This window comes from Mobula hypostoma, chromosome 13, assembly GCF_963921235.1.
Source record: "Mobula hypostoma chromosome 13, sMobHyp1.1, whole genome shotgun sequence".
Lineage (NCBI taxonomy): Eukaryota > Metazoa > Chordata > Chondrichthyes > Myliobatiformes > Myliobatidae > Mobula > Mobula hypostoma.
Genome location: NC_086109.1, coordinates 61,202,489 through 61,227,753, shown reverse-complemented (window position 1 = coordinate 61,227,753; position 25,265 = coordinate 61,202,489). Strand labels below are relative to the sequence as shown.

Here is a 25,265-nt window from a genome sequence, read left to right as displayed (position 1 = left end):
ATTATTATCTAAATGGAGTCAAGTTAGGAAAAGGGGAAGTACAACGAGATCTAGGTGTTCTTGTACATCAGTCACTGAAAGCAAGCATGCAGGTACAGCAGGCAGTGAAGAAAGCTAATGGCATGCTGGCCTTTATAACAAGGGGAATTGAGTATAGGAGCAAAGAGGTCCTTCTGCAGCTGTACAGAGCCCTGGTGAGAGCACACCTAGAGTATCGTCTGCAGTTTTGTTCACCAAATTTGAGGAAGGACATTCTTGCTATTGAGGGAGTGCAGCGAAGGTTCACAAGGTTAATTCCCGGGATGGCGGGACTGTCATATATTGAACGATTGGAGCGACTGGGCTTGTATACTCTGGAATTTAGAAGGCTGAGAGGGGATCCTATTGAAACATATAAGATTGTTAAGGGATTGGACACGCTGGAGGCAGGAAACATGTTCCCGCTGATGGGTGAACCAAAGGCCACAGTTTAAGAATAAGGGGTAGGCCATTTAGAACGGAGTTGAGGAAAAACTTTTTCACCCAGAGAGTGGTGGATATGTGGAATGCTCCGCCCCAGAAGGCAGTGGAGGCCAAGTCTCTGGATGCTTTCAAGAAAGAGATGGCTAGAGCTCTTAAAGATAGCGGAATCAAAGGTTATGGGGATAAGGCAGGAACTGGATACTGATTGTGGATGATCAGCCATGATCACAGTGAATGGCAGTGCTGGCTCGATGGGCCGAATGGCCTACTCCTGCACCTATTGTCTATTTTCAACAGAGCCTGCAATAAAAAATGATAAGAAATGAAGTGAAAAAATTGAAAATATCAAGGAAATGTCTGTTGTGTCTGACTGAAAAGCATGGGGTGCTGAGAAAGCAATGTTAGTACAGCTTATATTACCAGCACTTTAGTCAATTCTTCCCTGTCAAGGAACAGCTGAGATCACTGGATATAGCAGAAGTTTTGGGACTAGATTTAACATTCTGATGGTTATATTAAAGATTAGATTGTTTTTTTCCTCTGCCTAAACTGCTCTAATACAGTCGAAAATTGGCATCTCTCCAACAGAGCAGAAGATTGCCCAGGGGCGTCCTGTTCATTGAAAGATCATATCTGATATACCTAATTTACCAGTGTACTTGAAATGGAGAAAGTCATTGATTATGCAGCTCTGCAGTGCTTATTCTCCATAACTGCTTAAGGCCTAGTGCAGATTCTACCTAGAAATAAAATCCAAGCATGGGCTGATAATGTGGAAAGTAATATTTAGGCTCCAAAGATGCCAGGTAATAACCAGTAGTCAAACCATCTACTTGGCATTCCATGATATTACCATCAAGCCCCTGCCATCAACCCTTTGGATGCACTCCTGACCATAAACAGAATTATCTCACAGTTATTGTGGCTGCAAGGTCAGGGGTTGTATATCTCATATCAACGGGCTGCTCCAGACAACTCAAAGATTTTCCACGATCCACATTTCAAGTGTATGAGGGGATACTCCCCTCCAGTCTGTATGAGTGCAACTCCAATACTTTGGAGGATCAATGCCATTAAGGTCAAAGCAACAGCTTAAAAACAAGGGAGTTTTTTTTTACCCTGGGTTACAGCATGGCATGGCCCTCAAAACTGGAGTTGATAGCCTGTGCAGCTACAAAGAAATGTAACCACTAACTCAAAGTAATCTGGTTGACATGAAAGTTTTCTCTGCAGAAAGCTTATGGCAGCTTAGGAATCTATGTGCCGTATATAAGCTTCATTATTTAAAAGGACATGGGTTAATTCTACAGAGAGTAGTACATTAGACACTGCACGAAATATAGTGTACCTTGCTTGAAGGGCAGGAAAAAATACAGATGTGCTACAGAGTTGAAGCATGACCTGTGGCTTGCTACCAAGAAATTACAATTGTTTTCTAATAACAGATAATACAATAGAGGTCAGGGACAGGCTCTTTGGCACAGTCTTTGCTGAATATTGTGCCAAATTCAACTAACCCATCCTGTCTGCCTGCATGTAGATGTGCTTATCAAAAAGCCACTTCACTACTACTATTGTATCTGCTTCCAGCATCACCACTGTCAGCACGTTCCAGGCACTTAGCCCTATGTTTAGGAAAAAACTTGCCCTGCACATCTCTTAAACTGTTCCCCCATTTACCTTAAAATTATGTCCTCTAGTATTTAAGGAAAAAAAATTAGCTCTCTACCTTATCTATGCTTCTCTATTATTTTATATTTTTTACATAAACTTCTACCAGGTTTTCCCTCAGCTTCGAACACTCCATAAAAATCAATGCAGGTTTGTCCAACCTCTCCTTACGGCTAATATCCTGTCATCCAACAACTTCCTAATTCAATTCCACACCCTTTCCAAGGACCCTATATCCTTTCTGCAATGAGGTAAATGGAACTGCACACAATACTCCAAGTGCAGCCTGACCAGTTTTATACAGCTGTAATGTGACTTCCTGGTGCTTATGTCTTCTTATGGCTATGTCATTTTGTTGCCACTTTCAGGATACTATGGATTTGGGACCCCAAGATCCCCCCCCTACATTAATGCTGTCATTAGCTGCATACTTTCCCCCTACGTTTGACAGCGCAAAGTGCAATACCTCTCACTTCTCCAGATTAAACTCCACCTGCCGTTTCTCTGCCCGTATCTGGATCTCATCTATATCCTTTGACTATCTTCTTCTTCATTTCTGAATCTTCACCAATCTTTGTGTTGCCTGTAAATGTACTAACCACAGACATCCCACCTCTCCCAGGAGTTCCGGGACTTTCCCTGCATATTGATAGTGGCTCCCTGATGCCCGCAAATTACATACAATATCCCGGAAAACAATTTTTTTTGGAGGGGGGGGGGAGAGGGAACGCCCTGGCAGAGTGTTCCAAAAAAAGAAAATATAAAACGTACGTCACCCCAGTCTACACTAAAGTGTACCCCTGCCTAATAGGGGTCAAAAATAATGATAGTGTTGCTCACTGCACTGTTTGCAACAGTGACTTTTCTATTGCCCATGGTGGGTTAAGACTGTAAAAGACATGTTGAGGTGAGTTTAACAGGTGTCATTCGTTCAATAGCATAGCTAACGTTATTTAAACTAGCTGGCTAGCTGCTAAGGAGCTACTCTATTGCAGACATCCCACCTCTCCCAGAAGTTCTGGGAGTCTCCTGCAAATTGATGGTGCTACCTCCCTGAAATGAGTTTTGGCAGGGTGAGATGTCTATAACCACTATAGACCACTTTCTTTTACACAACACCTAATTAAGTCCTGTATCCTTCATGACTCCTCAACTCCAGCCCTACCCATTTTAAACATAACTCATTTCACAAGGAGTATTCTTCTGGGATCATAATCTGTTGTTGCTTACAATTGAAAGTCAACATTTGCATAGCACAAGTCCAGTGTAAAAGTGCAAAACCTTTACTATTTCAAATCATGAAACAGAAACCTCAGATTAAAAGAAAAGACAGCTGTACAGACCAGCAAGTACAAGACATAACCTCCAGAGGAAACCCGAAAATTGAAGCAAAAATATAGCAGTGAGAAAAAAAAATACTGGGCCTATACTCTAATTCAGTAAATAGCAGAATCTTATTGAATTGTTCAACTTTTTTGGGAGGTGGCTTGAAAGAACAGCTGTCACTTTGATGTTTCCCCCTTGTTGGCTGTCTAGAACCAGGGGTTAATATCTATGAAGGGCAAGCCATTCAAAAATTTCTTTACTCCAACAGTATCAAATCTTTTTGTGTTCTCTATAATCAGATAGCTATGGAAGGTCAGTGTATATTCAATGTAGAAAGATTGGAATAACCACAACTAATGCCAGAAATACTCAAACAACAGGAATTCTGCAGATGCTGGAAATTCAAGCAACACACATCAAAGTTGCTGGTGAACGCAGCAGGCCAGGCAGCATCTGTAGGAAGAGGTGCAGTCGACGTTTCAGGCCTAGGCCCTTCGTCAGGACTTCGTCCGGAAATACTCAGCTGGTTAGGCAGCTTCCAAAGGAAAGAGATAGATTTTCAGGTCACAGACCCTTCACCAGAATAGAGAAAGGTCAAATACAATTAAGAGTGATAACTTGATCAAAGAAATATAATAACATTGCAAATAGGTCAGGTTTATTGATGAGAAAGGAAATCTGACCAATATCAGAGATGGACACCTTACAGCAGAAATGGACAGTTATAATACAGACCAAGAAAGCAATTTTAAGTAGGAGAAATTGTTAAGAGTCCAAAAGGCTACAGCATGCCCACAAAGAAGATAAGGAAATATTCCTCAAGCTTACAAAAGTAATAATGGAATGGCAGGCAACTCTGATTTGGTTCAACAAACTGGATGCAGGTGCTCCGCAAAGCATTTACCCCAATCCAGGTTTGGTTCTTCTTATGTAGGTATGACCAGAAATGCCACACACCACATTTGAAGAAGTGCAGATGAATCACAACTTCACCTTAAAAAAAACTATTTCGGATTCCTGCATGATGGCAAGGAAAAACATAAAAAAACACTTGCATATCCTGACATTGCGTGCAAAAACAAATTACATACAACGGGGAGACATTGGATTGTAACATGATGTTAGTGCAGGAAAGTGCTACTAAGTAAAAGAGCATGGAATAACACAGTAAGGCATGAAATGGATTAACTCACTCCTGTTTCTATTTCTTTTGCTCCTCTGTAAAGACATTCAGCTGCAAATAGTTACACCATCCCTCAGAGCTAACTGGTTGCAAAGCTGCCAAATTTTATTGAGCACCCAGCATCAGGAAAGGGAATAATGCCCAAGGTCTCATTTTCATAGTCAATAGTGTTAGATCTTATGCATGTTAACCATTGGTATGTGCACGGTTAAGTGTTCAATAAAAAGTGTCTAAAAATAATTGTGTATTTCAACTATTAAATCACTTCAAAATGCTGTAACTGCTTTTAAAAACAAAATGGAGTGAAGTATATTTGAATCTTGCACAATGAACTCATCTGCTGTAAAATGAAAAGTTAAATGGCATAATCTTACGACTTTCATGCACTAACATCATGTTACAATCTAAATGTGTTTTTTTTTTAAAAAACCTTTTCTTCCTCTCATCATGCAGGGATCAAAATAGTCCAAATGACCCAGCATTGAGGACATCTTCAAAAAGTGATGTCTCAAAAAGGTAGCACCCATCATTAAGGACTCCATCCCCATCACCCAGGACATGCCCTCTTCTCATTGCAGTACAGGAACCTGAAGAAACACACAACGTTTTGGGAACAACTTCTTCCCTTCCGCCACCAGATTTCTGAATGGACAATGAACCCATTACACTACCTCAATGTATTTGAGGCCCAGAAGCTTGGAGACTGGAGTGCAAGCCAATGATTGACTCCAATTCTCACCGATTAAAGCGTCGAGGAAGATTGAAATCGTCGAGGAGTGAGCGGAAGGCATATAAAGAGTTCTCTGCCGTCTACCAGCCTCTTGCTTGCAGCTGCCGAAGGAAGGTGTCTGTGAGTGATAGTCCCTCTCTCCCCCACGCCCACTGCTCCCAGAGGAAGGCCCCTAGGTTCGAATGGTCTCTCTCCTTCTCGCTCAATGCTGCCGAAGGATTGTGCTGGAGTCCTGGGTCTTGAGGCAGTTGGTAGATTGCACTCTAGTTCACGTTATGATATGTTCCTGGCTGCTCCTTTTCTTGTTGCTATTTTGGGCGGGGTGGCCTGCAGATAAGGAATGACAGCACTAGATTGAACTGGTCTGAGCTGAATATGCCTAAACTCTTTCGTTTTTGTGCTTTATATTCTGTATTCTTTGCTTGTTTTTTTTTGCTGTTTGCCCGATTTTTTGCACACCTGGTGGTAGGGGGTGTTTGATGTCTTTCTTTGAATGGGTTCCTGGGTTTTCTTTGTTTCATGGCTGTCTGTGGGAAGACAAATCTCAGGGTTGAATACGGCATACATACTTTGATAATTAATCCACTTTGAATCTTTTTGGACTACTTAATTAAAAAAAATTTATTGTAATTTATAGTTTTGTTTTATTATGTATTGCAATGCACTGCTGCCACAAAAACAACTTTAACAACATATGCCAGGGATATTAAAGCTGATTCTGAATCTCAGGTTTCGGAATCCTTCTCATTTTTTCCAAGCAGAATTAAGTAGAACTCACAAATGAAGAATAGAAACGTGTGAAATGGAAATCAGAGGGTTCCTTTAATTCAGCAAATAGAAGACCTTAAAAGTAGTCTTTAAATTTTTTTAAAGTTTCATAAAGGTAAATAAAGCTTTCTAGAATATAATATTTAAGATCATTAAGTAACAGGCAGCTACTCATTTCAAATGAGAAAGTAGTGTTTGCAGCAAAAATTGAAAATGCTTTCAGTTGAAAAGTATTAAACAATATGGTAAAATCCCAGAGTACACATAAGGCTCATGGAAGATCCATAGAAAAGACCAGCTGGGCTAAAGTGGCTTCTTTTCTCATTGTGTATAGTTTAGTTTTGTGGTGCAAGAACAAAGCTGTCTTATTTATTCATGGAGAACAGATGTCATTGCCAGAGACAGTTATTTATTGCCCTGTTTGTGCTTATAACTAGAAATGGTGACTATTTTTAAACCACGACAGTCTGCATAAATCTAATATATTAATGAGGGTTTATTTAATAGCCCTCATAAAACCTTGATACACCAGTGAAACACTGCTAAGCGAGGAGCACCAAAATAACTACCCCTTACAACATAAAAGGGGTTGCATTTCTAAATAAAATGAGAAGCAAAAAGAAGCCATTCAACAAATTTGTAAAGAAAAATTTCACAGATTCACCACCCTTTTCATGAAATTTCTTCCCACGGTTGTACTAAATGTCTCATCTCAGGATGCATGATAGAGGTACCAAGGTCCAGCCAAGTGAAAACTTCCTCCTGATATCAGTCTACATAGTCTTCTGACATCTTTTTCTTCAGTCATTTACCTTTTCCAGCCATCACCACCAAGCTTATCACTTTGTTCCCCACTCTCCCCCTCATTAGACTTTATTTGTCACCTACCTGTCAGTCTGTACTCCTTCCCCCCCACCACCTTCTTATTCCGATTTCTTTCCCTTCCTTTCTAGTCCTGATGAAATGTCTGTCTGAAACATCGACTGCTTATTCCTCTCCATAAACGCTGCCAGACCTTCAGAACTTTTTTTGCGTTACGTTTGAGATGTTTGTTTCAATTAAGTTACCTGAGTTTTCTGAACAAGCAAAAAAAACTAAGCAACATCATCTTTCCTCATATAATTCTTGCTATCTGAAGAATTAGTCTAGTTAATCTCAATGTTCTCTCTTTGTGACGGAATATTGTTTCCTAGATAGGGAGACCAAAACCATACACAATGTACACAACCAACAGGAATTCTGCAGATGCTGGAAATTCAAGCAACACACATCAAAGTTGCTGGTGAACGCAGCAGGCCAGGCAGCATCTATAGGAAGAGGCGCAGTCGACGTTTCAGGCCGAGACCCTTCGTCAGGACTAACTGAAGGAAGAGTGAGTAAGGGATTTGAAAGCTGGAGGGGGAGGGGGAGATGCAAAATGATAGGAGAAGACAGGAGGGGGAGGGATAGAGCCGAGAGCTGGACAGGTGATAGGCAGAAGGGGATACGAGAGGATCATGGGACAGGAGGTCCGGGAAGAAAGACGGGGGGGGGGGTGACCCAGAGGATGGGCAAGAGGTATATTCAGAGGGACAGAGGGAGAAAAAGGAGAGTGAGAGAAAGAATGTGTGCATAAAAAAGAGTAACAGATGGGGTACGAGGGGGAGGTGGGGCCTAGCGGAAGTTAGAGAAGTCAATGTTCATGCCATCAGGTTGGAGGCTACCCATACGGAATATAAGGTCTTGTTCCTCCAACCTGAGTGTGGCTTCATCTTTACAGTAGAGGAGGCCATGGATAGACATGTCAGAATGGGAATGGGATGTGGAATTAAAATGTGTGGCCACTGGGAGATCCTGCTTTCTCTGGCGGACAGAGCGTAGATGTTCAGCAAAGCGGTCTCTCAGTCTGCGTTGGGTCTCACCAATATATAAAAGGCCACATCGGGAGCACCGGACGCAGTATATCACCCCAGTCGACTCACAGGTGAAGTGATGCCTCACCTGGAAGGACTGTTTGGGGCCCTGAATGGTGGTAAGGGAGGAAGTGTAAGGGCATGTGTAGCACTTGTTCCGCTTACACGGATAAGTGCCAGGAGGGAGATCAGTGGGGAGGGATGGGGGGGACGAATGGACAAGGGAGTTGTGTAGGGAGCGATCCCTGCGGAATGCAGAGAGAGGGGGGGAGGGAAAGATGTGCTCAGTGGTGGGATCCCGTTGGAGGTGGCGGAAGTTACGGAGAATAATATGTTGGACCCGGAGGCTGGTGGGGTGGTAGGTGAGGACCAGGGGAACCCTATTCCTAGTGGGGTGGTGGGAGGATGGAGTGAGAGCAGATGTATGTGAAATGGGGGAGATGCGTTTAAGAGCAGAGTTGATAGTGGAGGAAGGGAAGCCCCTTTCTTTAAAAAATGAAGACATCTCCCTCGTCCTAGAATGAAAAGCCTCATCCTGAGAGCAGATGCGGCGGAGACGGAGGAATTGCGAGAAGGGGATGGCGTTTTTGCAAGAGACAGGGTGAGAAGAGGAATAGTCCAGATAGCTGTGAAAGTCAGTAGGCTTGTAGTAGACATCAGTGGATAAGCTGTCTCCAGAGACAGAGACAGAAAGATCTAGAAAGGGGAGGGAGGTGTCGGAAATGGACCAGGTAAACTTGAGGGCAGGGTGAAAATTGGAGGCAAAGTTAATAAAGTCAACGAGTTCTGCATGCGTGCAGGAAGCAGCGCCAATGCGGTCGTCGATGTAGCGAAGGAAAAGTGGGGGACAGATACCAGAATAGGCACGGAACATAGATTGTTCCACAAACCCAACAAAAAGGCAGGCATAGCTAGGACCCATACGGGTGCCCATAGCTACACCTTTAGTTTGGAGGAAATGGGAGGAGCAAAAGGAGAAATTATTAAGAGTAAGGACTAATTCTGCTAGATGGAGCAGAGTGGTGGTAGAGGGGAACTGATTAGGTCTGGAATCCAAAAAGAAGCGTAGAGCTTTGAGACCTTCCTGATGGGGGATGGAAGTATATAGGGACTGGACATCCATGGTGAAAATAAAGCGGTGGGGGCCAGGGAACTTAAAATCATCGAAAAGTTTAAGAGCGCGAGAAGTGTCACGAACATAGGTCGGAAGGGATTGAACAAGGGGTGATAAAACAGTGTCGAGGTATGCAGAAACGAGTTCGGTGGGGCAGGAGCAAGCTGAGACAATAGGTCGGCCAGGACAGGCAGGTTTGTGGATCTTGGGTAGGAGGTAGAAACGGGAAGTGCGGGGTGTGGGAACTATAAGGTTGGTAGCAGTGGATGGGAGATCCCCTGAGCGGATAAAGTCGTTGATAGTGTGGGAGACAATGGCCTGGTGCTCCTTAGTGGGGTCACGATCGAGGGGTAAATAAGAGGAGGTATCCGCGAGTTGTTGCTGTGCCTCGGCAAGGTAGAGGTCAGTACGCCAGACTACAACAGCACCCCCTTTATCAGCGGGTTTAATAATAATGTTAGGATTAGTGCGGAGGGAGTGGAGAGCAGAGCGTTCCGAAGGAGTGAGGTTGGAATGGGGACCATACACAATGTTCTAGGTGTGGTCTCACCAGGGCCTGGTACAACTAGACCAAGACATCCTTACATCCATATTCAAACTCTTTTTACAAAGGCCAACATGCATGCCATTTTCTGCCTGATTGATACACCTGTATGCTTAATGTTTTCCTATTAATATCTAAAACTATTAATATGCTTCAGTTTTTTTCTACTTCTTCATACTTACCAACTTGATACCATACTAGCCATGTTTTTGCCCACTCACTCTGCATTCTCCTCACAACCCCACTCAGTTTAGTGTCATCAACAGGCTTCAAAATATTCTGTTGATTCCTCATTCAAATTACTGATAAGTACCATGAATAGCTGAAGCCAAGAACTGACTCCTATCCAGTTTTTTGTCCCTTAACCAATCAAGTATACTCCAGTCTATCACCCCAACTTTAATGACTTTCAGAATGTCTGAAGTCACCAACAACTGGGTCACCCTCACCTATTCTGCTAGTTACAATCTCAAAAAATTTCCAACAGCTTTGCCAAACCAAATTCAACTTGACCAATCCCAAGAGTATTTTCAAGTAACTTTCTAACACTTTCTTATTAGAATTATAGCCTAATCTCATCAAAAGTTCTACGTTTGCTCCCTCCCTTCTTAAAATAGTGGCTCTTTTTCTTCACCACCTCCCCCCCACCCCAAGTCCTGCTAAAGGGTCTTGACCCAAAACATCGACAGTCTTTTCCATAGATACTGCCTGGCCTGCTGAGTTCCTCCAGCATTTTGTGTGTTGCTTGGATTTCCAGCATCTGCAGATTTTCTCTTGTTTCAAATAGTGAGGTAACTTTTATTTATGCTTCCTTCAATCTGTATGAAATGTTCCAGGTTCTGTGAAACTTGGAAAGATAACAACCCATGCATCCACTATTTCCAGAACCACCACCTTCAAAGTCCTGAGTTGCAAGTTAATTACCTCTCAGGTCCATTAATTTATCCTTTATTTATAAACTAATACTAATTAGTTTGTGCTCATTTAAGACATCTAGTACTTCATTACTTTATGGAGGTTTTCTTCCACGGTGACAGACATTTTTTTTTGTTTAATTCCGCTGCCATTTCTTTATAATTAAATATAATTTCTCCTATCTCCACATGCAAGGGCAGATAGACAAAATGGCAGAGGAAAAATCTATAATTTTTCCACATATTTCTGATTTTCTATTTCTTACCAATGCCTTGGTCCTCTGATATGAAAATTTTCCTAATCCCTCATCCACTTACTAATAAAGTAATTTTATTACCGAAGTACACATATGCTACCATATACTACTTTGAGATTCATTTTCTTGCAGACATTTACAAAAAACTATACAGTGTTCAAAACAAGGCAAACTGTGCAAATAAAAAATAATACTGAGAACAGGAGTTGTAAAGAATACTTAAAAATCTGTAGGTCACAGAATCAGTTCAAATTTGCAGTGAATGAAGTTATCCATATCAGTTCAGGAGCCTGATGGCTGTAGGGTAATGATTGCCCGAGCCTGGCGGTGCATGACCAAAGGCTTCTGTACCTCCAGCTCGATGGTAGTAGTCCAGCATTCCCCAGATTGGTGAGTCCTGAGTTAGAGGTCTGTGCGTGTAGAAGGCACAAGAGCCCACGATGGGCCAGGACACTGGGGTCGGAAGTTTGTGCAAGTCTGGATGTTGAGGCCCTAAGATCAAAGTCACATGACCAATGAGTCCCAAGGTAGTCAGAGGCCTGTGATCCGCGAGTCTGGAAATTATTATTTTTTATAACTTAGAGATGCAGTGCAGAGCAGGCCCTTCTGCACTGCCCAGCAACCCACCTACTTAACCCCAGCCTAATCACAGGACAAGTTAACCTACCAACCCCTACATCTTTGGATTGTGGGAGGAAACCACAGCAGCTGAAGCCCAAACATCAAAGCCCCATGATCAGTGAACCCTGGGGTAATCAGAGGCCCAAGAGACCTGACTCTTGTGGGTCTGGACCAGGAACTAGCGCTGGAGGTCCAATATTTCTGAGGCTGAGCCCAGGACAAAGAGCTGGAGGCCTGACAGCAGCCTGCCCTGCGGCTGGAGGCTTGTCTATGTGAGTGAGTGGGAAAGGTGCTTGTTGTTGCATTCTGCTGAACATTGTGGGCACTCTATGTTGGCACTGGAATGTGTGCTGACACTTGTGGGCTGCCCCCAGCACATCCTTAGGTCTGTTGGTTGTATGTTTCAACACACGTGCAATAAATAAATCTGAACCCATTGCCCTAAAGCAACCCAGCTTTACCAGATTTCTCCTTTCAAAATGTTTCTATACTCAAATTTACAATGATAGGTGATTTCTTAGAAATGTACAATATTTTAATGGAAGTTGAAGCTAGATAGGACTTGATACTTTCTCTGACTAGGGCCTATAGAACCAAGGATCCCAATCATAAGGTGATTATTTGTCCAGAAATTTCTTCTGCTATGTGGTGGCAAGATCTTTTGAGCAGGTAGGTAATTTCAGTGACTGGTAGTAACTCTATTTAGTCTGCAAGCCTGACGCTGCCAAGCTTCCAGCCACCCATTAGATAAAAAATAAAGAAAGGGGCTCTCGCCCCAAATACTTCCACCGTTTCCCACATCCAGAATCAAGATCAGGTTTATCATCACTGTTTTACATAACGTGAAATTTGGTTTGTGGAAGTAGCACTGTGCAAGAATGTACAACTACTACAAGAAACAAAATAAATTAATAGTGCAAAACAAAAATGGGGAATAGTGTGGTACTGCACATGGGTTCATGGACCATGCAGAAATCTGACAGAAATGAAAGAAGCTGTTTCAGAATCACTGAGTATGGGGCTTTCGGCTCCCAAACCTCTTCACTGATAGCAGTAATAAATGGTGAGGGTCTTTAGTCATGGACGCTGCCTTTGTTATCTTTAACCTTAAGATAGTAAAGATTGCACAGAATCTATACCATCTCCTGCCCCTTTCCCATCCAGTATCATGCTAATGATGTTACCAACCAAGTAATACACAACTTCATGATACTTCTGTTTAGGAAGTGCAATATCCAAACTAAACCTGGGAAGCTAAATTCATTGTCTTGGACAACACAAAATATAGATATTTACCAACAATCTTAGCTCCCTACTAGTTCTAAACTGTTTAAGTCTTTTAAAAATTCAATCCAAATTACCAAATCTATATTCTCCATCTAAAGGTCTGCAAAATTTAACTGTTGTAATTGTATCTTTCCAAAGGCAAGAAGGGACAACCAATATACTAAGTATAGTTTAATCAGTGCCCTGTACAATTCCAGTAAGACACCTTTATCTTGCGCTCTAAGCCTCTTGTAATTACATTTACCTCAACCCATATTGCCACCCATCATTTACCATAAGCAGACAGATACATTATACAAATTATTTATATATAATGTGAATAGATGGGGTCCTCTGTACCACCCACTGATGCACTCCACTAATTTCGGCCCTCAAACTATATTTTTATTCTCTATTTCCTATCTGTAATATCTGTACGTCACCCACATTTCACTTTATCCCAGTTTTGTCTGAAAAAAGAAAATTTACTGAACCCCTCCTGCTTTTAATCTCATTTGGCACACAAAAATAACTTCCTAAGACAAAATACATCATATCCACAACTTATCTGCTGTGTTTGTTTTTTTTTGAACCTAATTCTTCTTGAGGCATTTTGAGGCAGCTGGGACTGGTTAGACTGACATCATAATCTGAGCAGGTGTAGTGGGCTGCATGACCTGTCTGAGTTGCTCTGCAATCTGTGTACAATTTGAATCTTCCCAATCCTGATATTAGATGCCTTGTTATCACTTGCATGTGTCTAGCATTTTTCTTACTTCTAATATTAGGCTAACTCCTCTGTAGTTAATACCCTAGACTCACAAAAACATAGCTCACCAAAAACTCTACTGCTCTTATTTCAACCTGTAACAAGTTCTATTCACTCATTAGCAGCATTTGCCCAATATTCACAATTTAAAAACTTAACATTTTATTCAAATTCCTTCATAGCCTTTTATTCACAAATTAACTAAAACTAATTTTGTTAGAATCTTGAATACTATTTGGCCAAATTTTTTGGAAAGGTATCTACAGTCAGGGATCATTGCCTAATCTGCAGGCTAGTTTCTTGGCTATACACACCCTCTAAATTAATTGATCATAATGGGTTTTGAAGCAAGAATTTGATAGAATTTAATTGAAATGCATTTAGATACTCTCTACTGCTTCTGTGGTATTTCAGCGAGATAATTTTGAACCAGAAACCTTAGAGAGAAACCGTGATAAAAAGGCTTTTGGAATTCAGCATAGATCTGACAAACTAAAACTAAGAGGGGCAAAAGTTCATCATCTGCCAAATTGTATAACAGTTATACAAATTTGAGAGTTATGCTAACTCATGGGAACAAAAATCTAGTAATCACAAGAGCAAGAACTACCATAGATAGCTCACTCCCTCTAAACAGGATCTCCCCATGTTGTTCAGCATGACTATTAATTAGATAGCTTAAAAACTCGTTTACTACTGTTTAAGCTGTACATAAACATAGAAAATAGGTGCAGGAGTAGGCCATTCGGCCCTTCGAGCCTGCACCGCCATTTATTATGATCATGGCTGATCATCCAACTCAGAACCCAGCCTTCCCTCCATACCCCCTGACCCCTGTAGCCACAAGGGCCATATCTAACTTCCTTTTAAACATAGCTAATGAACTGGCCTCAACAGTTTGCTGTGGCAGAGAATTCCACAGATTCACCACTCTCTGTGTGAAGAAGTTTTTCCTAACCTCGGTCCTAAAAGGCTTCCCCTCTATCCTCAAACTGTGACCCCTCGTTCTAGACCTCCCCAACATCGGGAACAATCTTCCCGCATCTAGCCTGTCCAATCCCTTTAGGATCTTATACGTTTCAATCAGATCCCCCCTCAATCTTCTAAATTCCAACGAGTACAAGCCCAGTTCATCCAGTCTTTCTTCATATGAAAGACCTGCCATCCCAGGAATCAATCTGGTGAACCTTCTTTGTACTCCCTCTATGGCAAAGATGTCTTTCCTCAGATTAGGGGACCAAAACTGCACACAATACTCCAGGTGTGGTCTCACCAAGGCCTTGTACAACTGCAGTAGTACCTCCCTGCTCCTGTACTCGAATCCTCTCGCTATAAATGCCAGCATACCGTTCGCCTTTTTCACCGCCTGCTGTACCTGCATGCCCACTTTCAATGACTGGTGTATAATGACACCCAGGTCTCGTTGCACCTCCCCTTTTCCTAATTGGCCACCATTCAGATAATAATCTGTTTTCCTATTTTTGCCACCAAAGTGGATAACTTCACATTTATCCACATTAAATTGCATCTGCCATGAGTTTGCCCACTCACCCAACCTATCCAAGTCACCCTGCATCCTCTTAGCATCCTCCTCACTGTTAACACTGCCACCCAGCTTTGTGTCATCCGCAAACTTGGAGATGCTGCATTTAATTCCCTCATCCAAGTCATTAATATATATTGTAAACAACTGGGGTCCCAGCACTGAGCCTTGCGGTACCCCACTAGTCACCGCCTGCCATTCTGAAAAGGTCCCGTTTATTCCCACTCTTTGCTTCCTGTCTGCTAACCAATTCTCCACCCACACCAATACCTCACCCCCAATACCGTGTGCTTTAAGTTTGCACACTAATCTCCTATGTGGGACCTTGTCAAAAGCCTTTTGAAAATCCAAATATACCACATCCACTGGTTCTCCCCTATCCACTCTACTAGTTACATCCTCAAAAAATTCTATGAGATTCGTCAGACATGATTTTCCTTTCACAAATCCATGCTGACTTTGTCCGATCATTTCACCGCCCAAGTGTGGGCACGTGGCCAAGTGGTTAAGGCATTGGACTAGCGACCTGAAGGTCGTGAGTTCCAGCCCCAGCAGAGGGAACTTGAGCAAGGCACTTAATCACACATTGCTCTGTGACAACACTGGTGCCAAGCTGTATGGGTCCTAATACCCTTCCCTTGGACAACATTGGTGTTGTGTAGAGGAGAGACTTGCAGCATGGGCAACTGCTGGTCTTCCATACAACCTTGCCCAGGCCTGCGCCCTGGAGAGTGAAGACTTTCCAGGCGCAGATCCATGGTCTCGCAAGACTAACGGATGCCTTTACCTTAAACTTGCAAACTGTGACTTATATTCTCTATGAATTATCTTTTGGAACCACAACAAAAATTCTCCAGGCTGTGACCTGAAGTTATTCTCCAAGAGAATCTGGTTCTCTCATTGCCACTCATTACAAACTCAAATGCTCTATTTTAATATGGTTGGGATCCCCTTCTCAAATGAACACTATAAAAGTGGTATCCTTTACCCAACATCACTCAACCACTAACGGAAAGAAAATCTAATGATTTAGTCACAGAACTAGAAAGACCAAAGGAAGACAAAGTACAAACTGGAGGAAGATGGCATGGAGGAGATGCTATGAACAATGGGTAAAGATACCAGAAAAAGACCTCAAGTGATCTTGATAGAAAAGGGGAATACAAGTTCATAAGCCGATTTAGACAATAGGAGCAGAATTGAGCTATTCGGCCCATTGGGTCTAATCCCCATTCAATCATGGCTGACTTATGATCCTTCCCAAACCCATCTCCTGCCCTTTCCCCGTAACCTTAGGCACCCTCACTAATCAAGAACCAAAATACAAAAATCTGAACCACAGAAGTTTGAGTCTGCGGTGAAGGCGGCAAACGCAATGCATGGACTAGAATATAAAAGGAAGGATGTAATTTTGAGACTTTTTAAGGCACCAGTGAGGCCTCACTTGGAGTATTGTGAGCATTGGGCCCTTATCTTAGAAAGGATGTGCTGAAACTAGAGAGGGCTCAAAGGAGGTTCACAAAAATGATCCAGGATGAAACAGCCTTCGTAAGAAGAGTGTTTGATGGTTCTGGGCCTGTATTCACTGTAATTCAAAAGAATGAAGGGTGACCTCATTGAAACCTATCGAATGTTGAAAGGCCTTGATAGAGTGGATGTGGAAAGGATGTTAACTACAGTACAAGAGTTTAAGACCAGAGGATACAGCCCCAGAAGAAGGGTGTCCTTTTAGAACACAGCTGAGGAGGAATTTCTTTAGCCAGAGTGTGGTGAATCTGTGGAATTTGTTGTCACAGTTGTGGAGGGCAGATCTTATGTATATTTAAAGCAGAGGTTGATAGATTTTTGATTGGTTAGGGCATGAAGTGATACAGGTGATTGCAGGAGATTGGTGTTGAGAGGAGAAAGGGATCAACCATGATGAAATAGCAGAGCAGATTTAATGAACCAAATGGCATAATTCTGCTCCTATAAAGATCTTATAAATGATAACATCTCCACTTTAAATATACCCAATGACTTGGCCTCCACAGCCATTTCTGGCAATGAACTCCACAGATTCGCCACCTTCTGGGTAAAGAAATTCCACCTCATCTCAGTTCTAAAGTAATCCTCATCTCAGTTCTAAAGTAATGTCCTTCTATTCTGATGCTGGTCCTAGACTTTCTCACTATCAAAGTGTGCATAAAAAGCATTGAGCTCATCTGGGAGTGGAGCATCACAGCTACTCAAAATGCTGGGTTTCACATTATAGGAAGCAATGGCCTGCAAACCCTGCCAAAGCTGATGTGCATCTGATTCTGCCTCTAACTTCACTCAAAATTATTTTTTTTGCTCTTAAAATAACCTTCCATATATTGTATCTGGAGTTTTATGTTTCTAGATCACCAGTATTGAATGCCACAGATTTAACCATCAGCAGATTACAAATCTCCTGGTTTATCCACAGCTTTTGGCTTGTGTGTGCCTGGTATATTCTTGAAGGCAGACACTCAGCCATACAGGTCTTGATGAAGTCTGTGATAACTGTGGCATAATCATTCAGATTCGAAGATGAATTCCTGAACACTGACTGAAAGCAGTCCCGCAAATGCTCCTCCTCCTCTCTTGACCATACTTGCTTGGTCGTCACCACTGACGCTGCGGTCTTCAGTCTCTGCCTGAGGGCTGGGAGTAGAAGTACAGCCAGATGATCGGACTTTCCCAAGGGGATGGCACGGTATGTGCTCTTAATGATGGTGTAACAGTGGTCAAGTGTGTTGGGTCCTCTGGTTCCAGAAGTGATATATTGAATTATTTCAGATGATTAGCAATGGAATCTAATGAAAAGTGAACTTACTCTGCACACTGGAATGCATTGCACTACGAATAGTGAAAAGTTATTCAATACAGTTTAAAGGAATATTAAGTTGCAGCAGGGGCTCAAGATTAACTGGCTAGTTGCTTTAATGAGCCAGCATAGGATTATATAAATTTCAGGCACTATAAGATTTTATCATTCTATAAATTCTACAGAACACTCTTCAAAACCTGGCTAGTAGCATACAGAGCTTTTACAATAATACATCAAGGCTCTCTGTATGCCTGCAGAATAGAGACCGGAGGAAAGGAAGCCCAAAAAAAGCAAAAAAAAAGTTCAAGAAAGCCTTGTTGGACTGCATTTGTAGAGATTCATATATACAGCCCAATGTAGCCCTAATTTTAGTTAAACTAACCATTTTATATGATTTGTGGCAAAAGTACAGCATCACCAACCACTGCGGATCATATTGATTCTAATTGCCTCGTGAGCTTACATCAGAGAGCAAAAGCAGCACGTACAGTGTCTTCAAACATGGTTTGACCATGTTCACAAATATTTGTTTATGTACTATAACCAAGCCCAATGAAAGCACAAGAGCAGTAACCAAAAGTCAGTTTTTAGACAAAAAGGGTTAGACAGAGAACGTGCTTGCTTCATTAAAATCTTAACAGATATCCCTATGACTGTCATCTCCCCAATATTTAGTGAACAACCCCAATTAGTGCAAAGTGGTAGTAAGTAAACTTTGATTGCTACAGTCTATGTATGTATTCCCTGCACATTTAAAATACACAGCTCTGGGGCGCCAGTGTGCATGCGTATGGATTAGACCTGTTTGGTCTGTGCTCCTCTCCGAGGCCTTGATAAAATTACTATTATACCGTGTTTTATTCATTCATAGGCCAACAGTGTATGTCTAAACTAAGTGTCTGGAAAAGTTTGACAATGCCAAAGGCAAATAAAGCCAAGACCGCCGACCGCCAAACTACCGTAGTGTTTAACAACGGGTCTGTAAACAACTTCCCCGTGTCTGAGATACCGCCGGATAAAACTTACGCCATGTGCAAGGAATTAGGTCAGGAGATTTCTGAGTCAGTTCTGCACGACATTAACGACCACTTTGATGTTTTTGAGACCAAGTTTCAGACGCTTGTGGCCTCACAGGCCGACTTACAAGCCCGTGTGGCTAATCAAGAACTAACCACTAGCGACCTTGAAGCACGCAAGCAAGAGCTTGAAACTAAGTATTCAGAGCTAATGAGACAAAATAGCCAGCTTGAAGCTAAAGTGCATGACTTAGAGGCTCGTTCCCGGAGACATAACATTAAGATTGTAGGGATACAAGAGGATGAGGAAGATCGTAAACCTACTGAATTTGTTTCCAGACTGATTCCCAAGTTGCTTGGGGAACAGCATTTCTCGTACCTGGTTAAAGTCGATCGTGCGCATCGCTCTCTCCAGTCAAAGCCGGCTGCTGGCACTAAGCCACGCACCATCTTGGCACGTATCCATCACTTTCAAGGATCTATATTTATCATCAAGATGAAAGAGCTCCTACAGTATACGACGACCCAACAGAAGCAGCACAATTCTTGGAAAGGAATAATGCACGCAAAAGGGAGTAGATATATTGACACTGTTTATTCAGCTTGTACTTGTGCCAATTTCCATGTTAGGACCTGCTTGTTGTATGTAGTTTTACAATGCTGTATGCCACACTGGGATTTAATTGCAGAGAATGTTCTAAATATTTCTGTTATTATAATGGTTAAATTTGAGTTGGTGTCATGAATGTCCAGTTTCAGGTGCGGACATTGGCTAACTCTCCCCAGCCCTAATAGCATTTGTTTAATGGTATTATATAGTCTGTGTTATAAATATTCTCAGAGGAGGTTTGTGATAATTGTGTAATGTTAGTTACCTGCCCAGCAGCTCCCTTTGGGATGGAAATGGGGAACTGTGTGTCTGATTTAGGAAGACATGAAGAGGGGGTGGGTTAGGGTGTGTGTTCTTCTTGTTTATGGCTCAAACATGTTTTTTTTTGTGTATGTTGTGTTTTTGAGGCTGCCAGCCATTTTGCATTGTTTACTATGTTTGTGTTCAACTCTAATAATCTCTTTTTTATTCTCATATGCAAAGGTCTTGCAGTAGAACGCAGCTGGGGGGGCGGGGGTAAAGATATTACAATAGTCTCGTGGAATGTTAAGGGCCTTGGTCATGTCGTTAAAAGAGATAAAGATTTTAGACATCTCAAATCTCTATCTGCAGATGTGATATTTCTACAGGAAACCCATATTAAAGTAACTCAGCAACGCAGATTGAGGTCTAGCTGGATATCGCAGGTTTACCAGTCACCATTTACTTTTCATGCCCGTGGTGGAGCTATCCTCTTTAGGAAAAATATTCCATTTCAACTGACTTCCATGACCACAGATCCTCTCGGCAGGTTTATTATGATATCTTGCACCATTAATTCGTTTCCGCTAACCTTCCTTAATATTTTTGGTCCAAATACAGATGAGCCAAATATTTTTAGGAGAGTTTTTGATTTACTTCCGGATGCTAGTAATTCAAATATAATAATTGGCGGTGACTTGAATTGCTACCTAGATCCATATTTAGACAGATTGCCCTCCTGCCCGCCCTCGAATATCGTGTCAGTGCAGGTCCTAAATAATTTGATTAAATCTAGGAACGTAGTAGATATCTGGCAAGTTCAACATCCCACCAACAAGGACTATTTTATTATTCTCATGTTCACAAATCTTATAGTAGAATAGACTATTTTTTGGTTGACTCTCATTTAATATCTCGTATTACCAATACAAAATATCATAATAGATTAATTTCTGACCATAGCCCCTTGACAATGTCCCTAAATCTCTCCCTTTCCAAACGAATCTATTCCTAACGTTTTAACCCCTTCCTACTCGCCGATAAGAAATTTATAGAATATATCACCACCAGATTAAAAGATTTTATAAAAATTAACGATAATGGCGAGGTGTCAGATTCCACACTCTGGGAGACATTAAAAGTTGTAATTCGTGGGTATATAATTTCATATGAATCCACTGCCAAGAGGGAGAGAGAAGGGCGATTATTAGAGATTGAGAATACTCTCCCAACCCTTGAAGTGACATACCAGGCTTCGAAATTCTCTGAAGATTATAATAAAATAAAGAAGCTTAAATATCAGTACAATTGCATCTTGGGTAGTCAAATAAATAACCTCCTCTTAAAATTAAGACAAATGCATTTCAAAATGGCGGGACAAGCCTGGGGGTCTCCTGGCGCAGCAGCTTAGGGGCACCCAGGCCCTAAGGTCAATTCATTGCATTAGATCAAGGGCGGGTACCCTGTTAACTAACCCCAAGGAGATAAGTGACTGTTTTAAAGAACTTTACAGTGAACTCTACACTTCTAACTGCAGTGCCACTCAATCTGATTTGAATGACTTCGATTCTCTTGTAATGCCAAAACTTAGTGACGCTGCTGGGGAGGACCTAGATTCTGACTTCACATTGTAAGAAATAACTTCTTCCATTAAATCATTTCCGTCTGGCAAGGCAGCTGGACCAGATGGATTTGGCTGTGAATTTTATAAGAAATTTTGTGATATCCTTGCTACACTTCTCCTCAGAATGATATCTTGCTCTAAGAGAGATAAAGCATTGTACAAGGCTAACATTTCCCTCATTCTAAAGAAAGGTAAAGAGGAAACAGACCTGGCCAGCTATAGGCCCATTGCACTCCAGAATTTCAATAGAAAGGTAATTACTAAAATGCTGGCTAACTGACTAAATAAGCATTTGTCATCTATCATTCATTCTGATCAGACAGGATTTATCCCGGGTAGGTTCTCTTTTTCCAATGTCAAATGCCTCCTTAATACTATGTATGCTGACCATGGGAAAGCTAATGGGGCAGCAATTTTATCCCTTGATGCACAGAAGGCTTTTGACCAGTTTGAGTGGCCTTACGTGTTCCAGTCACTGTACAGGTTTGGGTTCGGCGAGTCATTTGTATCCTGGGTAAAACTGATATATGCCAGCCCAATATGTTCTATTATAACCAATGGTGATGATTCAACTCTGTTTCCCCTACACCGTTCAGTTCAGCAGGGTTGCCTTTTCTCGCCAGCCCTTTTTGCTGGCGCGGTAGAGCCCCTTGCCCTAAAAATAAGAAGTCACCCAAATATTCTGGGTTTGAAAGTGGGAGGTATTGAAACACTTAATAATTTATATGCCGACGATGTGATACTCTACTTACAAAAGTCAGAAAAGTCAGTCCCTCTTCTTCTAGATTTAATCACCTCTTTTGGCAGACTATTGGGATACTCAAATCAATTGGACAAAAAGTGACTTTGTGCCCCTCTCCAACGACTACACGCAGAGTCTTTTTGGAAAGTGTCCTGTTCAAAGTAGTTAAAGATCACTTTACTTACCTTGGCTTGGCAATCCCCAAAGATCCTAAATTAATATTTAAATTAAACTTCGGAGTTTATTTCAAAACTTAAACAGAATATAGAAAGTTGGAAAAAAACCCTACCTCTGTCCACGATTGGTCATATAAATTCAATTAAAATGGTTTCCCTTGCTAGGTTTCTCTATCTTTGTCAAAATCTCCCCATTCTTCTTACATCAGCCTTCTTTAAAGAATTGGACTCCATAAAATTGTCTTATATCTGGAATTATAAGAATCACAGGATTTCAAAAATTCATTTACAAAAGCCCAAGTATGAAGGAGGGCTGGGATTCCCTGTATTTAGACACTATTATTGGGCTGTCGATGCTAGGGCTTTAATGTTTTGGCAACAGGGGGCTCTGGATAACCTAGCCCCTGGGACTCCCTTGTGGTTATGTATGGAGTCCAACTCTGTTGTCAATTCCTCCTTGCCAGCCATGCTGTTCGCTAAGTTAGAAAAGTCCGGGACTTCAAAAAGCTTGGGTTCTGTTTTGAAAAATTCCATCAGAATTCTAAATCAGATTAGGAGTGTTCTGAATTTACCCGAGACCTCTGTACAAACACCAATCTGTTTCAATCACTCCTTTCTACCCTCATGGTCAGATAAAATCTACCATGCGAGGGCCGGCTGGTGGCACAATGACATCGGCGCCGGACTTGGGAGCAGAGGTTCCCGGGTTCGAAACTAGTCGGGTCCGCTCCGGAGTACGCTTTCCATCCGTGCTGGGTTGAGTGTCAAGATCGCAACTCGACCTCGTAAAATAAAGGGAAAATACTGCGAAAAATGTCTGTGTGAGGAGTGGCTGGCCACACAGTCTCTCTCTCTCGCTCCGCGCCTTGTAAAAGCCATGAAAAAGACATCACGCACACGCAGACTTGCACGCATGCACACGCCAAAAAAAACCTATCATGCTTGGAGGGAGAAAGGTCTAGTTTCTATTGAAGACCTTTACATAGAGGGACGGTTTGCAACATTTAGTCTGCTGAAAGAGAAATTTGAGCTGCCTCATTCACACTTTTTTCGTTACTTACAAATTAGACACTACATTCAATCTAAGATTTGTAATTTTGAAATCCTTCCAGGGAACCATTTTTTGATATTTTAAAAGAACCCTCCTGACTCCAAGCATTTCGTTTCTAAGTTTGTACATTTGTTTGATGATTGCACTGTAGCATCTGTGAAGATTAGAGACGCCTGGAGAGAGGAGTTGGGCATTGAATTATCTGAAGCTGCTTAGGACAAGAGTTTGTCTATGATACAGGCTTGCTCTGTTAACAGCAGACACCAACTGATCCAGTTTAAAGTTGTTCATTGTCTCCATTACTCTAAACTTAGATTGCACAGGATTTACCCTTCTGTCTCGCCAATGTGTGATAGATGCCAAGGGAAGGAGGCCACGTTGTCACACACCTTTTGGTTTTGCCCATTACTGACTGGATTTTGGTCCAAAATATTTGACTGGTACTCAAAGGCCTATAAAAGATCCTTCCCCTTGGAAGCTGGTCTCACCATCTCTGGCTGCTCGCAATCTACTATTTGTTTCCCTGCAGCCATACAACAGTCTCTGATGCTGGGGATGATTGTTGCCAAAAGACTTATCTTGAGGGAATGGAAATCACCTTCTCCCCCTTCCTTTCGGAGATGGATGGCTGATATGATTTCAGTCATACAGATAGAGAAACTTAGGTTCTTGAGAACCAATTCAATTAAAAATTTTTCAGCTATCTGGGATCCATTTCTTGCCTACCTGGACGAGGTTGGGGGCGGATGAGCAATTTCCCCCCAGCTGATTTCTCACGGCCCTCATTTGAGATTTAGTGTTTAGTATTTTTGAGCACTTTCTACAATAGGCATCCCTCTAATGTTATGTCCTTTTTTTTTTGCTTATTTCATTTTTACACGTCTGAGCTGGTATGTTCTTGTTGATTTGTTTTCTTTTGAAAATATTGAAAATAAAGTATTAAAAAATAGACAGCTCTTATGATTTACTGTATATCACTCAACTTTCATTAATGAGTATCATTTAAGTTAGAAATGTATGCAACTTAGCTGTTTCTATCTTTATTGCCGATTCCTTTCTTTTGGGTGATACTAAGAGCTTGGGAAGTATTCGCGAAAGAAGTGGAGGTCTGCTGCAGTACATTATTGTCAACAGTACACATTCAAACTGAAAGTCTGCAAGTGAGAGAGAGTTAAAGGATGATGGATAGGCACCGATCAAGTGGCTTTGATCTGGATGGTGGCAAGCTGCTTTATTATTGGTGGAACTGCACTGTTCCTTGTTAACTGCACTGTTAATGTGCCTTGGAAATTTAAAGGCCAAGTCCACACAGGGCACATAACTCAAAGAGACTCCTGTATCTACTGTAGAAGTTGGGCTCAGAAATTTATTTTTGGCTGAAGTATACTCCTAGAGTGTTGATGGTGGGGGACTCTACAATGGTAATTCTGAACAAGGGCCATTAGACAGTCATTCACAAAAAAAACACTAAAATCTACCATCTAATTAGCCTAATCCAGAGTTATTTTTCGCAGTTTACTACATGCAAGTCACAATGGCTTCATAATCCGAGATTGGAAATGGAACCAAAGACAAACATCCTACTCCTGAAGAAAGTTAGATCACTGACGAACAGTTGGAGAGCTAGGCCCAGGCTACCATCCTAAGGAAATTAGTCAATGTTAAAATTAACAAGTCATTGATTAAAGACAGATGAAACAATTTTTTTTTCCAAGAGGATGAAGTGTATTTGAAATGAAAAAGGATCCAGTGCTTTCTCAGCATATATGATGAATAAACTCCTCTCGGGCTTCTAGCCAGGTCCAAATGTAGATCATAACCAATGTTTTGATGACAAACTCGGCCATAGCAAAACAAAACATCGGTTATAATCGATATCTGTACCCAGTTGGAAGCTTGCGAAAAGTTTATTC

At 41.6% G+C, this 25,265-nt stretch overlaps 1 protein-coding gene across 2 annotated transcripts in view; it reads right to left on the bottom strand.

Annotated features, from left to right (window-relative positions):
* Positions 1 to 25,265, bottom strand: part of chsy1 (chondroitin sulfate synthase 1) — a 66,430-nt gene that overhangs the window by 22,671 nt on the left and 18,494 nt on the right. Inside the window, exon 2 of one of the 2 annotated variants that reach the window (XM_063065794.1) lies at positions 3,912 to 5,899. The exons of the other annotated variant lie outside the window; for it this stretch is intronic. Coding sequence (XP_062921864.1) covers positions 5,681 to 5,899 — 219 coding nt within the window. The 3' untranslated portion in view covers positions 3,912 to 5,680. Of the gene's footprint in view, positions 1 to 3,911; positions 5,900 to 25,265 lie in introns of those variants that run through there. 2 annotated transcript variants of the gene reach the window in all.